Below are 17,717 nucleotides of genomic sequence, written 5' to 3'. Positions count from 1 at the left end.
ATGTATGTGATCAAAATGGCCCTTATGTGAGAATTTACCACATGTCTATCATTGTTTTACACCTTACGCATGTTATCACACATTTTCATATCATACAGTCTTCACAAAACACTGTGAGGGTATTTTTTATAAGGTAGAAAATAATGCTATTTGCACTTTACAAATGAGGAAACTGAGGACACACACAAAGTCCAATAGTCTGTCCAAGCTCATACAAACCATATAAGGGTCAGAATTCAAACTAGTTTAGCCCAGCTCTAATGCCCCGGCTCTTAATCATGTCACTCTAGAGCCCCCATCTACACTGGGCACAAACAAAAAAGCATTGCTGAGTTCACAGATGTAAAAGCAGAGCTGGCCAACTGCTACATTTTCACTTCAGTCAGCAGAGTAGCATTTCTGGACCACTGTCCTGCCTCTTTTAGGAAGCCAGGGAGGGATCTTCGATGACACTCTGCCTTCTGATCCTACCTGGTGTGCACCGGCAGTACTGGTAAGAGACCAGCTAAGGACCGAAAACACACGTGCCTCTATCACAAAATTTAATTTTTACCATTTGTAAAATGATCAAGAGGCCCATTTCCCAGATCTGGAAACAATACTGCATTCTCTTGACTCTTGCATTCCATTTACTGTAAGTTTTCTATTTCAACTTGAGCTGCCTTTTCTGGATTAAATCACTTAAATAATTTCAGATATACTTACAAAGCACTCAGATCTAAGCCCTCCTTTCATGCTTAAAATGGGCCAGGCTTTAAATGTGTTTGTATCTGGTCAAGATCTGCTTGGTCTGATTTGCTGTTGATCAGTCGTTCTGTTACCTTCCAAACACCTTGGGCCCCTAGGCAGATGACAACTAAGGAATATGGCTTCACTTTTAATTAGTCAAATGGAAACAAAGGGCAGCCATGGCTGGAGGGCAGTGATAGAGGGTTAGAATGGTAGGAACCGAGTAAAAAGATGCAGCCCAGGTCAGGTCCTGTAAGGTCTTGCGTATTGTTTCAAGGAATTTGGATTTTATTCTGATGTTATGTGTTTCTGAATGTTGTGGGCACCCATGGGTGATTCAGAACGACCGTGTGAAATATAGACTACGTATGGGAGATAGGACAAGGGTGAATGCAGAGAAACTAGTTTGTAAGTTTAGTAGTGCTCCAAGTGAAAGATAATGGCTGTCTCCACTAGGATCTTTTTGGTGGAGGTGATCATGGGTATATTTTATACAGACTGCTAAAGGATAAGACACAAGGTGTGAGAGACAGAGATCAAGGGTGGCCTAAGCAACTAGGTTGCATAACAGTGCCACTTCCTAAAACAGGACAGATTATAAGGAGTAAAATTAAGATTGAAGATTTGTATATGGTACATTTGAAATGCCTACTGGTCATCCAAGTGGGCTGACATGTTAAGCAGACAGTGGTTACATGGGTCTAGAAACATGGGAAATACTGATGGTATTTAAAGCATTGGGACTAGAAAGGATGACCTAGAAATGGCTCTGGAATGAGACGTGAACCCCGAGTTTATTCCAATGTTTTGAGCAGTTCTCCTCAATCCTGACTACATTAGAATCTCCTATGGAGCTTTCTAAAAAATACTGATACTCTGGTCCAACTCGAAAGATTCTGATTTAATTGTTCTGTGTTGGGCTCAGGCAGCTATATTTTTAAAAGTCCCTAGATATTTCTAGTGGGCAGCTAAGGTTGAGAACCACTGGTTTAGAAATTGGGAAGAACAGAATGACCCATAAACAGAGAATGAAAAGACGTGTCTAGTGAAATAAAAGATACACATGCCAATGGTGGCTTTATGCTTAAACAATGAAAGAAATAGTCCTATTAGATGTGGCCATTTCCTGAAATTAGAAAGCATGTTATGAATATTACTCAGTTCATTGTATAGTTTCCTGCGTATAAGACCCCTCAGGAGAAATTATTTTTCAGTCTTAATATCAGAAAATGTTTTCTTTATCCTGAGCATGTATTTATTTTTAATCCTAAAGCCATTTAATTGGGTAAGTAGTCTCTCTCTTTTTTTTTTTTTTTTTCTGCTAAAGAGCTCTCAAGATGAAATCTGTGACCCAATCATAGAAAGTATAGTTTAGGCTCAAATAAATAAATTCACCAAACATATATTCAGCACTAGTATACGAAAAGCAGTGTGCTTGGCAGTGGTAGTATATCCATGAAGATTTAATGATATGCCTATTTTTAAAATTTTTTAAAAGTGTTTCTTCTTTTTTTTTTGAGAGGGGGAGAGAGAGAGAGAGAGAGAGAGGAGGGGAGGGGGAGAGAGAGAGGGAGACACAGAACTAGAAGGAAGCTCCAGGCTTCGAGCTGTCGGTACAGAGCCTGATGTAGAACTTGAACCCAAGGACCGTAAAATCATGACCTGAGCCAAAGTCAGATGCTCAACTGACTGAGCCACCCAGGGACCCCGATATGCCTATTTTTAATAGCTTTATTCTTGGCCCTGTTTTAGTTCTAGGCCTTGCTTCCTCCTTTTCTTAACTATTTCTCATTTGCATTGTGTTTTATACATTGCTGTGACCCACCTTAAATACTCTTTAGAATAAGCTAACATGTACTCAACACTTAGAATGTATGAATAGTAAACTCTTTATAGGTATTAGCTCATTTAACTCTCCCAAAAACTGTACATACATGTGAGATAAGGGACATGCACGAACATAATGTGCAGTCAGGCAAAATGACCAAAGAGTCAATGCTCATTAACAATAGGTTTTCCTGCTCTGGGAGTCAATCTTCATCAATCAAGACTGCAGCTATGGTGTGAACAACATGGCAGTCATAAATGAAGATAAATGGCTTTGAAGCCTTACATTTCTAGGATTACTTTCTTATGAGTAGGGATGAAATGTTTTGAGTCATCTACATGAATCAGTTCCCCAGGTGGCCAAATTTCCCATGGTACCAAATTGCCAAGTCATGATTGATAGTAGCATTTCTGACTGTGAAACAGATTTTAAACTACGCAAAGCTAACTAAGGCAATCCGACCCTTTCAATTCCTAGCCAAAATGAGCTGGCCAGCTCAGCCATGAGACAAGGGTGTTAGCATGAGTCAAAGTATTGCTTTTCCTTTCTAGTTGCTTTGGCTAGAAGGAATGTGTGTGTGTTGGTAGGGGAGAATCTGTTTGTTACAGCTTTATGTAAGTTTTGCATTTATGTTGTGCTCTTCAAGATCAACAGTTGAAAACAAACTCAGGGATCTTACTACAATTGCAGGATTCTGCAAACATGCTTGAAAGAGCATATTCAAACACTAAGTATTCCCAAGGTTTCTGTCTGCATTTGAGAGTGAAAAATGCAGGCATGTCAAAGAACAATGCGCTGCTTACTGTCCTTTCTATTCTTCCTCTCTGTGGAAAAAGGCTAGACCTCTGGGGGTATACTAATACGAATATAGCAAAAACATAGATATAAATATACACACTTTGTTAGGGAAAAAAAAACAACTTCCAGAGTGAAATACTAAATATGATTACCTTCTCAAAGATTCACAGTGCTCACTATGTTAAAGGCTATGCTATATTGCTATATTAAAGTCTCCAAGAAATATCACAGTCAAGTTGGATGTTTGATTTTGTTTAATCCAGATTTCCCAAATTTATTTGACCAACTAACTCCTCTCCTCCTCTAAGAAAAGAATCAAACCCATTTAAGATTTTGCGGTGCATCAGTGTTTCTAAGAATACGTTTTATTAATAGTTGTATTAAAATTTTCATTACAGAGGTGCCTGGCTGGCTCAGTCCATTAAGCATCCAACTCTGGATTTTGGCTCAGGTCGTGATCTCATGGTTCATGGGATCAAGTCCCCTGTCAGACTCTGCACTGACAGTGAGGAGTCTGCTTGGGACTCTCTCTCTCTCTCTGCCCCTCCCCGGCTCGTGTGCATGCTCTCTCTCTCTCTCTCTCTCTCTCTCTCAATAAATAAATAAACATTTTTAAAAAACGTCTTTCATTACAAATCAAAACCACGATGAGATACACATCACACCTGTCAGAATGGTTAAAATTAATAACACAAGAAACAACAGGGGTTAGAGAGGATGCAAAGAAAGGGGAACCCTCTTGCATCACTGGTGGGACTACAGATTAGTGCAGCCACTCTAGAGAACAGTATGGAAGTTCCTCAAAAAACTAAAAATAGAAATGCCTTATGATCCAGCAATTGCATTAGGTATTTACCCAAAGAAAACAAAAATACAGATTCAAAGAGATACATGTACCCCAATGTTTACAGCAGCAATATCAACAATAGCCAAACTATGGAAAGATCCTAAATATCCACCAACTAATGAATGGATAAAGATTTGTATCTATCTATCTATCTATCTATCTATCTATCTATCTATCTATACAATGAAATATTACTCAGCCATCAAAAAGAATGAAATCTTGTCATGTGCAACAACGTGGATGGAGCTAGAATGTATTATGCTAAGCGAAATAGTCAGAGACAAATATCATATGATTTCACTCATTTGTGGAATTTAAGAAACAGAACAGATGAACATATGGGAAGGGGTGGGGGGGTAGAGAAAAGAGGGAAACAAACCACAAGAGACTCAACTTGTCTCTTGGGACAAATAGAGAACAAACTGAGGTTGATGAAAGGAGGTTGGTAGGAGATGGGTTACATAGGTGTTGGGTATTAATGAGGGCACTTGTTGTGATGGGCACTGGGTGTTGTATGTAAGTGATGAATCCGTGAATTCTACCCCTGAAACCAATATTGCACTGTAAAATAAAAACAGAAACAAACACAAAAGCAAAGACAAACCTTTCATGACACTCTTGGTCTACAAATAAAGTAAATTTATCCATTCATTTGTTGAACAAAGACTTTCTAGGCAGCCATTGTGTTAGGTGCTGGAGATAAAATGGGAAGATACACAGATGTGGTCTTTGCTCTGGTGGGGTCAACAGTCCAGTGAGTGTGGTGAACATTAATCAAATATTGACGCGAAGAAATGCTCATCACAAACTGATACATGATGTGAAGGAAGAGTTCTTCAGATTCTCCACAGTGGGGGGTGTGAAACGGTAGGAGAGGCTATCAGAGAAGCCTGATCAAGAGGCTACATCTCAGTTGAGCTGTATATACGTGAGGAGGAGGGAGCACTCCTATCTGCAAGGCTGAAGGATGATAGGTAAGGGGTTAAATCAGAATAAGGAGGGAGGGAGCAAAGAGAAGCAGTGCTGGAAAGTCCAGAGAGCCTGAAGAAACGTTCACGATGGGAAACAGAAGAAGACCTCAGAATAAGAAGAGCAACATATTGTAAGAACAAAAAATTGGAGAAACTTCCGAGATATTTACTGATCAAACAGAATAAAGCCGACACTCTTTTAAGGATATTTAGTACGTTTGTACGAGAACCCTCTTGGCATTGACTTTATTTTTTTTTTAATCACCAAAGCATCATTTATATTCATGGTATGAATTATTTATTTTGAAGAGAATGAAGTTTTTTCTTCCACATTTTAGAAATGTTTAATAATTTCAAGTAGAAGATATATTTGGTTTTGCCTCTTAGGTGGGATTTTTTTGGTCTGAAGGGAAGAATCGTAACAGGAGGGTAGACAATAAAAGGGTATCGAATTCACACAATTAGAAATATAATTAGAAATCATTCACTCCTTCCTACAGCCAAATTTTTCATTATAGAAAGCTCTACCTCTCTTTTGCAGCACTTTGCACAATTATAGTGATTAGTCATCATACCTAACTGTTTCACGGTTGTCTTTCTTACCAGATGGTAAGTTCAAGAGGACAGATCAAGAGCTGGTTTAATCGCTTTCTTATTCCCCACACTTAGTAACAAAGAAACCAGCTCCTCTGTAAGAAGAGGCAGTATCTGTCAGTAGCCTGAGGCAGGGGGAAAGTTGGTCTAAAGAAAATGATACATCCTAAATGTTTTCCCTGGAAAAACACTGTGACCTCTTTCAATTAATGCTGTCAGCAATATCCTCTCCTCCCTTCCAGTGACAGGAGATCTCTCTCTTTCCCCTGACTCTTCCCGCTATGATCTGATTCTTGGGGGGGAAGAGCATCTTAAATTATATTTTCATATAAACTCCTCTAATTTTATTTTTTTAATTGTTTTTTTTTAATGCTTATTCATTTTTGAGAGAAAGAGTGAGACAGAGTGTAAATGGGGGAGGGGCAGAGAGAGAGGGAGACACAGAATCTGAAGCGGGCTCCAGGCTCTGAGCTGTCGGCACAGAGCCTGATCTGGGGCTTGAACCTAGGAACTGTGAGATCATGACCTGAGCCGAAGTTCGACGCTTAACCAACTGAGCCACCCAGGCACCCCTAAACTCCTGTAATTTTAAAATATGAAGGAATTCAGGTGTGGTAAGCACCTATCCACTTCTCTCTCCTACCTCTTCCTTCCCAATATACAGGGATTTTCTTTTTCAGTAAACAACAATGTTTTATTTTAAATTCCTAGCCTATAATTTTATTGTCTACAATATTAGCACAGTACTTGACACACAGGAAACACTAAATAAACTTTTCTTGGTGGACTGCCCAGTTGCCTTATTATATGCCAAGCCCTGTGCTAAATTTCAGAGCTACAAAAAGCCAGAGACAAATATTTGTCATTAAGAAGTTCATGTTTCCCAGGCCACCCGGGTGGTTCAGTGCGTTAAGCATCTGACTCGTGATTTCAATGCAGGTCATGATCTCACAGTTTGTGAGATGGAGCTCCAGGTCGGGCTCCGTGCGGACAATGCAGAGGCTGCTTGGGATCGTCTTTCTCTCTCTCTCTCTCTCTCTCTCTCTGCCCCTCCTCTTCTTGCACATGCTCTCTCTCTCTCTCTCATTCTCCCTCTCAAAAAAAAAAATAATAAAATAAACTTCAAACAAAAAAGAAGTTCATGTTTACTATGCGTGTGTAGGAAAGGAGAATAAGTAGACGATCAACATGCAAGAGGAATAGTATTGTGATGGCAGCATATACAACATGCATACAGTCAGAAGATTTGGGCTGCCTCTTGTAAGGTGGGGGGGGGGGGCAGGAAAGCAGGTGAGTGGCGGGAAGCAGCGTTCCCTACAGAGGGAACAGGCGATATGAGGGCAAGGAGGCATGGAAGAGAGGGCATGTTTGGGGACCAGCATGTAGTTATCTGGAACTTCAGCATTAGGTGCCAGGAAGACACCGACAGGAGGAGTGGCTTGACAGGCAATGTGGAACAGACCACAATAGCCTTACGAGTGACTGAACAATCAGGTTTACAGACACTAGAAAAGGGACGCTTTGTTCTGGCAATAAAACAAATGTCTCGTACTCTGAAGTCATGGGGAAAGAGAGAAAATGAAAGGGAAAGAGAAAGTTTGGGATGCCACTTTACATTTTAAATAATGTTTAATGTTAGTTGCAAGAGTGTAACTGTCCCAACTGTCCGATATAAGAATACATGATATTTTCCAGGTGCGCCTGGGTGGCTCAGTCGGTTAAGCGTGAGTTTGAGCCCCACGTAGGGCTCTGCACTGACAGCTCAGAGCCCAAGCCTACTTTGGATTCTCTGTGTGTGTCTCTCTCTCTGTGCCCCTCCGCTGCTCATGCTCTGTCTCCCTCTGTCTCTCAAATATAAATAAACGCTAAAACAAAACAAAACAAAAAAAGAACACATGATATTTTCCAAATACAGTGCTTTCCATATAAGAGCTGGCTGAGTTAAGGAGATATTAAAAATGAAACAGTACTCTCATTATTCAGCTTAGAAAAGGAGACTAGGGGTTACCTGGGTGGCTCAGTGGATGAGGCGTCGACTCCTGATTTCGGCTCAGGTCATCATTTCACAGTTCACAAGACTGAGTCCCACATCAACCTCTGGGCTGACAACGTGGCCTGCTTGGGATCCTCTCTCCACCCCCCCTCTCTCTGCCCCTCACTCCCTCACCCCCTCACACTCACTCTCTCTGTTTCTCTCTCTCTCCAAAAATAAACAAACTTTTTTAAAAAAGAAGGAAAGGAGACTAGAAGAAGCATCTTTTTTTCTATGGCTTTCCACTGTGCAAGCACAATGCTGGAATTCAGTCAAGCCTAAACAACACAGAGGCAACACAAGACATAGTATATCTCCAATAGCTTACCATGGGTGTTTCGAACTCAGGGGTAGTGGGACAGGAGGAACAGAGACCGAAATGCCTGCCATTCTCCCTGCCCCAGTTTGACAATGGTTCATTCCACGGAGATAGGGAGCACCTTGCTCTACTCTGCTGCTGACAAGACTTAGAGTCTCACTCTGTGCGGTGTGATCCTTTGTATGACTCCTGCATTCCTAGGCGTTCCTGTTTGGCTCTTCTCTTTGAAACCCGGGAGTGCCTGGCCCAACCTGGCACTGGACTGAGCTTAATGACGCATACCACTCATAGTATGTTCCGGCTGCACCACCTGGAACATCCACTCCTGTATTACCGCCTGAAAGCACTCCTGTAGGTGAGAGATAACGCTCCCAGTCTGGCAAAAATGTTCATTCTCACAACGACAGCCAATCTTCCCAAAGGAAGGGCATTCTCTTGGCAAAAGGTCTTGTGGTTTTCTACTCAGGTAGGAGGCGCCTTGCATGACAATTATACCCGAGGCACGGAAAGTCGCAGCACAAGGAAGACGTGAATTCAAACACTGAACACCAATGCGGAAGCAGTGCTTTGAGAAAACACAGTTTTCTTTCGGAAGAGGAGCCCTAAGGATGCAAACTGTCATCTTCCAGAAACCAGGGAACTAAGTCTTTTCTACCACTGTTCCCCACAGCGTTTCACAGAGAATTGAGAACTAAGTGCGTATTGCCTGAATGAAATCAAGAAGATCTCTGGGCCCACAGGACTCTAAGCAGGGCTGATTCTTTCGAAATGCTCTTTGAAAAGGTCCCTGCACCAATGCAGGCACTGAAGTGACACCACAACCTTTCAGTTAAAGGAGAAGCATGTGAGCCCATGCTGTGGGCATTTGGGGGGATCTGTTTGGATGAGATGTCCTACATAAGAATTGAAAATATGCAGAAAGAAATTTACCCTAAAAAATGTTGAAATAAAATCCAGTTCTGCATTCTTTTGGCGACAAGTTAATCATCTTAACACCTGGTCACTAGGGTGCTTTGTTATCTTGAAGGAGTTTCTGTTTTAGCAAAACTGAAGAACTCTCTCACTTCCTCACCGTAAAGCTAAAAATCAAGATGCTGGGTTGAGACCAATGGTAATCAGTTTTCATTCTGAAAGAAGGTGAAACGGGGTAGGTTACTACGCACAAAGAAGTTAAAAGAACACGCAGTGACCTACAGGCGGTCGCAATGGCACTTAAGCATCCTTATAAGTAGTGGAGTTCCTGAGAAGAGATTGTCCATTGTCAGTATCTTTATGCCCCTTCAATTAACCATAGGCTTTCCTAAGCAAATGGAATGTTTGCTTAGAGATGCCAAATTTTATTTTGTGCCATTGAATACTTACAATTTAAAGCAACTTGCGTATCATGCACCTCTGTATCTACACCCCCTGTTAGTACCAAGACTATAAGATCCTGAAGGACAGGAACCATCTCTCACCCACTCGCTATAAACTACAGACCGGCTCAGATGCCATGTCCTCTGTGATAACATGTCCTCAGCAGAAGGTAATGTCCCTGCAGCATCCTGCTGTGTTGAGCATCAACACTACCCTTTACCCCAAGATTGTAGCGCATTCTCCATCTAAATATTCCAAGCCATTCTCCGTCTAAATATTCCAAGCCCTTGAGGAATTAAAAGAAGTTTTTTCTCACCAAACAGCTGGGATTTATGTCCCACATGATCAAGACTGAAAGCTAGCCAAGAGTAGACACATATTAATCAAGTTAAATTACAGTATGGCCATTTTTCTTCCAGGACAATTATCATTGGCTTTAAGACACAAATGAATCATTAGGGTTCTGAATCTCTTCTGGCAAAGAAATACAGTGTGAGCTGAATGCTCAACACTGTGAGTGTCATCAGAACAGCTCTATAGATATGAATTTGCCGAGTTAATCCCCCTTCATTATCTCCATTAGCTAACAATGCACTTGTAGTCACCGCACATAATTACTGCTCTAACAGACAGGGACGTTTGAAATATTAACTTTCCCACAGACTCCAAATCTTCAGTAAGCAGCTCTCAACAATTCATTATATTAATCATATATGTCACCATACTCCTATTAAATATGCATGAGATTAAACAACACCCATGTTGCAAACTGCCCAACATCATTTTTAATACAATTTATTACTTTTTGGATACTGTAATTATAACGGCACCTAGGTGCTGCTATGAGAAATGTAAATTTAACTACCTGGCCTGTAAGTAACCGGTATTATAACCAATTCCACTTTTATTCAATTTTTAACATGCATTCAAGTGAGAATATTTTAAAACACAAAGTATAAAATATTTATGAAGTTAGTATGTACTAGACATACTGATGTCCAATTTAAAATTGCATAAAGAAGGGATAAATTGATTTTCATAGACTTAATTTTATAGACAAATAAGTAATTCAAAATGGAAATTTATCAGGGTGCCTGGGTGGCGCAGTCGGTTAAGCGTCCGACTTCAGCCAGGTCACGATCTCGCGGTGCGTGAGTTCAAGCCCCGCGTCAGGCTCTGGGCTGATGGCTCAGAGCCTGGAGCCTGTTTCCGATTCTGTGTCTCCCTCTCTCTCTGCCCCTCCCCCATTCATGCTCTGTCAATCTCTGTCCCAAAAATAAATAAAAAATTAAAAAAATGGAAATTTATCCAGAAAGCAGCATGTAATATATTGATATCTAAGAGAAAAAATGCAATGAACTATATGATTTGGAGTATGATTTGGAGTATGATTTGGAGATATGATTTGGAGTCATATTTCTAATCAAATACTTTATAGACTTTATAAATTCTATGTTTATACAGATTAGTACAACAAAGACTAGATTTGATTCAAAAACAAAAGGCAAACATAAATCCCACCAGAAAAATACAATAAAATTTCAAATGAAGGTGAAAAATACATTAACCTTGGATCATATTACTCTAAACTCTATAGTTAGTATGGTCACAGATTATTAATTAAGCACATAATGGAAATAATAGTAATAGCCACAGTCCACATGGACCATGCAAGCTCTTACTTAACTTATTGTGTCAGGCAGTGTAATTAGAGCTTTCCATTCTTACCTCATCTAAAATTCACAATAACCCATGAAAGAGATATTAATATTATTTGCACTTTACAGATGTGAAAGTGGAGACTTGCATGGATTAAATGTCTCGTCCAAGGATACAGAGCATATGGCAGGAGAGGGATCTGACTCCAAGTACATCCTCTCAAACCCGGTCAGCACCCAGCTCCCAGCTCCCTGCTCCGGATTCACTACTTCTTGAGTGGCCTTGGGCAGGTCACCTGAAGTCTCTAAAGCTCATTTCTTTTAGCTGCAAAATGCAAATATTATTAATATATGCCAAAATTACTGAGAACGAAATAAGACAGTTTATTAGAAAGTACCATACGAGTCGTGGAAAAACATAACGCTGATTGTTATGTTATTGATGAGATTGGAAAATAAAGTGGTGAAAAGGAAGAAAAAAAAACTCCATGTACTGACAGAGACTCAAAATTTTCCAACAAAAACGGTATACCTAGGTAAAAACTTCTGGTTGGTTTACCTTGTTTAACATAGAAACAATTGCATAAAGGCCAATATGAATCAATATCTTTATTATACCTAAGAGACAGATGGATAAGCACTAGCAGATTAAGTTACAAGTGAATAGTAACACTAGAATTGTAGGCGTTCACCACAAAAATGATGTTCACGCTACTAGATTTGGCCTTTCCAAGAGTTTCTTGAAACCAAGGGTTTTAAACTTACCTGGAGTCATTATCAGGCCCTAATTTACTATGATCCCGATACCCATTTTGATTTGTGGCAATATTTAAATGCTTAGGCCCAGGAAGGAAAAGTAATATTCAAAAGTCTCATCAATCATCATTTTAGATAAATGATGCAATATCACTGGGCTTCTTTTTCCATAGGGCATTGTGGCTTAAAAAATTATTTCATATGCCTTATAACAACAAAGATCCTAAAAGAAATCTTTACAAATTTAAGGTCAAGAAAGTGGAATTCACCAAGGTTAACAATGAGAAATAATCTATATATTTGTACATTGAACCCTAAAGATGCAGACTGTGTGTGTGTGTGTGTGTGTGTGTGTGTGTGTGTGCACGCACACGCGTGAGGCAGCAGAAGGCTATCAGCATGTGATTGTTATGTATTTAGTGGTTTTCCACTTTTCTTAATGTTTATATTATCAATTATTTAAAGAAAGTATATAAGGCCAAAATAATAGTAGTAATAGGAACAAAGGGGCCATATATGTCTAGCAATTCTTTTATTCACTTTCAAGGTGCTCATGTCACTGGATGAAGAATAAGGGGAGATTTTATCTGCATAAACCCACAAATATGCCAAATCACATTTTCAAACATCCTTACTTGATGATTTTAAGAATGAAGAAAATTATAAGAGTACACGGAATCTCCAAGGTCCTACCTACCTCCTGGCCGTTCGTGCTCTCCATCAGTGTGTAAAAGCATGGCAATGGGCATCCCTACATTCTTGGATCTTCCAGCTACAACCACATTTTTCCCAAATGTTTCAATCCCTTAAAACACAGAGTTTGATTTAAATGAAGAATCAACAACAAGAAGCAAATTAAACATGTGAACAGCCAACTGAAACATTCTTTAAAAACTTCTAATTAAATTTGAATTACTGTGTGGCTTGTCTATAATGCGCCCACATTCATTATTTATAAATATTCTTTTTATGCTTCTCGGATTTGTCACTTCCTCTGTAATTGCCCTCATTAAAAAACTACATTTTCAAGTTGCCATTAAATTACTTTTAAACACAGAGATTCACGTGAAGATTTAGACATGCAAAGACTTACTCTATATTAACTACTAATTATGAAGTAAGCAAAGTACGACAATGGCAAGCTTAACTGGCAATCAGACTTTCAGTGAATCTGGAACAAAATGAGGTGGGAAAAAGCATATTTTCTACAAAGTTCATGCACTTTACCCCATAGAGAGCTGCTGAACTTTCAGGGACCCGGAAAGGATGAAAGATACAACCTGAAGATACAATGCACTCTACCTCCTTGGGTATGGTTTCTTCATAAGTACAATGAAGCAGTTGGAATTAAAGTTTTCACAAGTACTAATGTCCTAAGAGGGTGGTTCTAGGATCTGCTTTCTCTTGGAAATTTTCAGGTTAAATAGTAGGTTAGAAAGGAGAAGATGCTGTCAGAAATGGAAGGGACAGCGATAGAGGTGGGGCAATTACAAACATAAGGGCAATTTGGTCTTGCTTAACATAGCGGTAAATATCTCTATACACCTCAAGGGCCCAAGAGAGTATCACTGTATTTAGAGCACAAATTCAAATGCAAATGTCTATAGTAAAAATGTAGGGCATTAGAGATGGCTCATATATGTTCATCAAATTTTGTTTCTAAAAGTAAGGACACACAGAACTCATTTTGGAAAGTGTCCACCAAAATACATTAAGTTTACAATTTAAAAGCAGGGAGACAAACCTACTAGTTTGGGGCAACAACAGTTACCTACAACCTGGCACATATCTCTCATTTTATTTATTTTAGATTTGTTTTTTTTTTTTTGTCACTTTATAAGTTTCTGTACACCGAAGTTTTATAGCTGATCATTTTCTTTTACTCAGTAGGATGGAGATGTTTCCAGCAAGGCAATGTACATGTGTTCAGTTTGGCATTTAGCACCCCCATCCTGTAGACCACAAATTACCAACCTGTTCTTTTGATTATTTCCCAAACAGCACTGGCAGTGGCAGGTATGAGAGAATTCTGGTCAAGGCACAGTCTTCCAATATTGATAATATGAAATCCATCTACATCTTTTTCAGGGGCAATTCCATTGCATACTGTTCGCTCATCCACGTGGTCTGAAAAGCAAATAAAAGCAGTCTTAATTTTAAAATGGTCAGTTATTTGGAGGTCTGGAAAATGAAATCTGAAGACCTATATTATGATTCACTATCAGGAAAGGTGTAAAATTCTTACTCGATTCCTTTTTCTTTCCACCAAAACAGTAAGCCAAAATGCTTTTGACTGGTGGTTATAATTAACCAATCATAAGAGTGTATGCGATTACAGGGCCAGAAGTGGCTGGCCTGGTGAAGGGGAAAAAACTGGTATTTCACAAGTTTTATTTTAAAACAATACCAATGAGATCTGGAAACAGGCCCTAAGTCTTTGCCTCAATAAGTTTACCTACGTATGGTTTAAATCTATGTTTTCCCCATATAAGACACTTATACAATAGGCCTCTATTAAATATTTCTAGCATTACAGATTAAAAGGACTTGTTGGTGCTAAAATAATCATAACATCATGAATGCCTAACATCCTCCCAAATGACATAATAAAAAACAAATCACACACACACACACACACACCACACACACACACACACCTCCTTTCTCTAAAGAACTAGCACACTGATATCCAAAATACCATTTTGGTTTTCCATTTGCAAGGAAAATAACATAGTAAGAGTAATAAACCAAGCAAAAGAGATAGGAGATGGCAATCATCATCTCATTTTGAAAAGTAAGTAGTAAAAGTAAATATTAAAATCAGGGGCTCCTGGGTAGCTCAGTCAGTTAAGAATCTGACGTCAGCTCAGGTCATGATCTCACAGCTCTTGGGTTCAAGCCCCGCATAGGGCTCTGTGCTGACAACTCACTGCCTAGAGCCTGCTTTGGATTCTGTGTCTCCATTTTTTTTCTGCCACTTCCTCTCTCTCTGTATCCCTCTCTGTCTCTCAAAAATAAATAAACATTAAAGCATTATTTAAAAAAATTAAAATCAGAAGGGACCCCACATCCCTTCTAATCAAGACATTTGATAACCCTAACGTATCCCAAGGAATGCACTGTTTCTTCTAGGCCTCCAAATACAACACTATTCCTAAGTTAACTAATACGTGCCTAAACATATGTAGAAAAGCATCAGGTATTTTACAACCAATACTTTCTTTCCTTATAGGAGTAAGGGAAATAGATTTCATGTTTTTGACTGACTGCTACTTAAAGTCCCCTAAAGTTTCTCCCTTGGAGCCATGACTTGAAGAAACGATCATGAGATTCAATAGCATCAATTTTTTCACAATGGTTGTAAAACATTTTTGACCCATAGAATATGTGCAAAACACTAGCCACTTAAAATCCTACCCAAATGAATAGGAAAACTGGTATTATTCACTCTGTGTTTCACCTCTATTTACAATCATGAGGTAATTAAATCATACCACGAAAAAAAAAAAAAGTCCTCAAATTATAACCATAACATTACAATAGAACAGCTCAGGGACTGCCTTGAGAGACCGGTCTATAGAACCACAACACTGTGTGTTGGGTTGTATGTATGTGTGTCCATATATGTGTATGGGTTTATATGTATTTAGCATTTAATTGCCTTTGGACAATGAACAGGAAAAAAAAAAAGAACAAATTATTGGTTTACTTTCCATCCAAGGATTTTTACATGTCTATTTAAAAATACCTCCTTCCACTGACTCAATGCCTGTTGGCTAAGTGTAAGCTCATTAGCATAGTAAATAATCCCTTCCTCGACCTGGTTATATCTTCTTCCTAAAGCCTCCTCTCCAAGCACTCCATCTCTTTCCCAACCACCATTATGACTTCTTCTTCTCTAGTCACACTAAGCAGTGTCCCATTCCCAAGCCCTTAGCATTAACTTTTGCATTTTTGTGCTATTGTTCGTAAAATGCATGATGACCTTTCCATAACTAATTCCTTCCTCCCTGTTCTTTCCCACCCTAGTCATTCCTAACAACACATTGATCGATTGCCACCTGTTCCTTCATCACAAATTGAAATGACACATTTTCCTCCTCTGCTCTCCTACAAAGCTGCTATAAAAAGTACTTACTACATGGGCGCCTGGGTGGCTTGGTCAGTTAAGTGCCCCACTCCTGATTTTGGCTCGGGTAATGATCTCGTGGTTCATGAGACAGAGCCCCAAACACATCAGGCTCTGCACTGACAGTGAGAAGCCTGCTTGGGATTCTCTCCCTCCCTTTCTCTCGGCCCCTCCCCTGCTTACAAGTGCTGTCTCTCTCAAATGAAAGAAATAGGATTAAAAGAAAAAGTACTTAGCACATTATTTCAGTTAGTTGATAACATTAGTTATTAATTATCTCTCTGGCTTATGAGTGTGAGCCTTAAAGGGCACAGACCTTGTCTTATTAAACCAATTCACCCATAGCTTTCTCCACTCAGTTGATGGCAATTCCATCCTTCTGAACTGCTTGCCAAAAAAGTCTGGAGTCATTTTGACTCACACTCAACATCCACTCCATTGGAAAATCTGTTGAATATTCCTTTATCATGTATCTAGCACCTCATTAGTCTCGCCGTGTCCACTGATACTAGTCTGGTTTGAGTGGCCGTTAATTCGCCTGTGAATTCTTATGACAGCGTCCCGATTAATTCCCTGCTCCTACATTTGCATCCATACAATCTATTCACAGAATAGCAACATGATTACACTTCTGAAATGCACATCGTATCACAGGAGTCTTCTTTCCAAGACCCCGCATGATGTGCACTGCTCCAAAACTCTAGTTGTCTGTCTGATCTTATACTGGCTACTCTTCCCTTGTCTTACTCTTTTGGTGTCACTCTGCATTTCTTGCTATTCTCCAAATATATCAGGCATTTCCCACATTGGTTATAGTTCTTCTGTCTGCCTAGAGGCTTCAAAACTCACTTTGGCCAAAACCCTCCCTTCTTTCAAATCTTTCCATAAATTCTATGTTATATGTAAGGACTATTCTGACCACATTATTTAAAGAAGGCTCCGCTTCTGAGGATGGTGAAGTTGTTTATCTTGGACCAAACTTCTCACAGACAGTAACTGTAAACACTGGAAAACACATGTAAAAAAACAATGATCTATAGTTGTAATGTACACCGTCATGCACTGTGCCTTGCTGGTGTAATATACAGCATGATCACCATAGTTAATAATATTGTATTTCATATTTGAAAGTTGCCAAGAGAATAGATCTGGCAAGTTCTCATGACACGAAAAAATATTTTGTAACTACGTATGGTGACAGACGTTAACCAGACTTACTGTGGTGATCATTTTGCAATACGTACACATATGGAAGCACTGTGTTATATACCTGAAACTCATAGAATGTTACATACCAATGATACCTCAATAAAACTTTTTTAAACAACTACTATTTAAAATGAGCCATCTGGAAAACCCTGGAGAGTCACTAGAAGCAGGCAGATTTGGAGGAGAGTGGGCCTCTTCAGAGGGCCCTCTTCAGAGAAAGGGACGCCACTCAAAGAATTCAAAGGACAGCTAGAATTTGGATAATAATCTGCAGTCTTGCCTGCTTAAGGAATCAAAGCACAAAGTTTGTGGCTACCAGAGCAGCTTAAAATTGAAGGGATATAACCAGAAGAGGAGAAAGCCACAGAGCGGAGACTCAAAATATATCTATAAATTCTGCTCAAATCTCTGACTCCTGAACAATAAAAACAGGAGGAAAAACTCCAAGAAGCCCATCCAAGGCTAAGAGAACTAAACACAAATTGCAGATG

At 39.4% G+C, this 17,717-nt stretch overlaps 1 protein-coding gene across 1 annotated transcript in view; it reads right to left on the bottom strand.

Annotated features, from left to right (window-relative positions):
• The window catches only part of MTHFD2L (methylenetetrahydrofolate dehydrogenase (NADP+ dependent) 2 like), a 143,584-nt gene that overhangs the window by 81,792 nt on the left and 44,075 nt on the right, over positions 1 to 17,717 (bottom strand). Inside the window, exons 4-5 of the mRNA XM_047091991.1 lie at positions 13,863 to 14,015; positions 12,586 to 12,693 (exon numbers count right to left, since the gene is read on the bottom strand). Of these exons, the coding sequence (XP_046947947.1) occupies positions 12,586 to 12,693; positions 13,863 to 14,015 (261 nt within the window). The remainder of the gene's footprint in view (positions 1 to 12,585; positions 12,694 to 13,862; positions 14,016 to 17,717) is intronic.

This window comes from Lynx rufus, unplaced genomic scaffold (genome assembly GCF_022079265.1).
Source record: "Lynx rufus isolate CCGP_SWC_20201006 ecotype Redwood Valley unplaced genomic scaffold, mLynRuf1.p SCAF_3, whole genome shotgun sequence".
Classification (NCBI taxonomy): domain Eukaryota; kingdom Metazoa; phylum Chordata; class Mammalia; order Carnivora; family Felidae; genus Lynx; species Lynx rufus.
The sequence above is the reverse complement of the archived record's forward strand: the minus strand, read 5'-3'. Positions and strand labels throughout refer to the sequence as shown.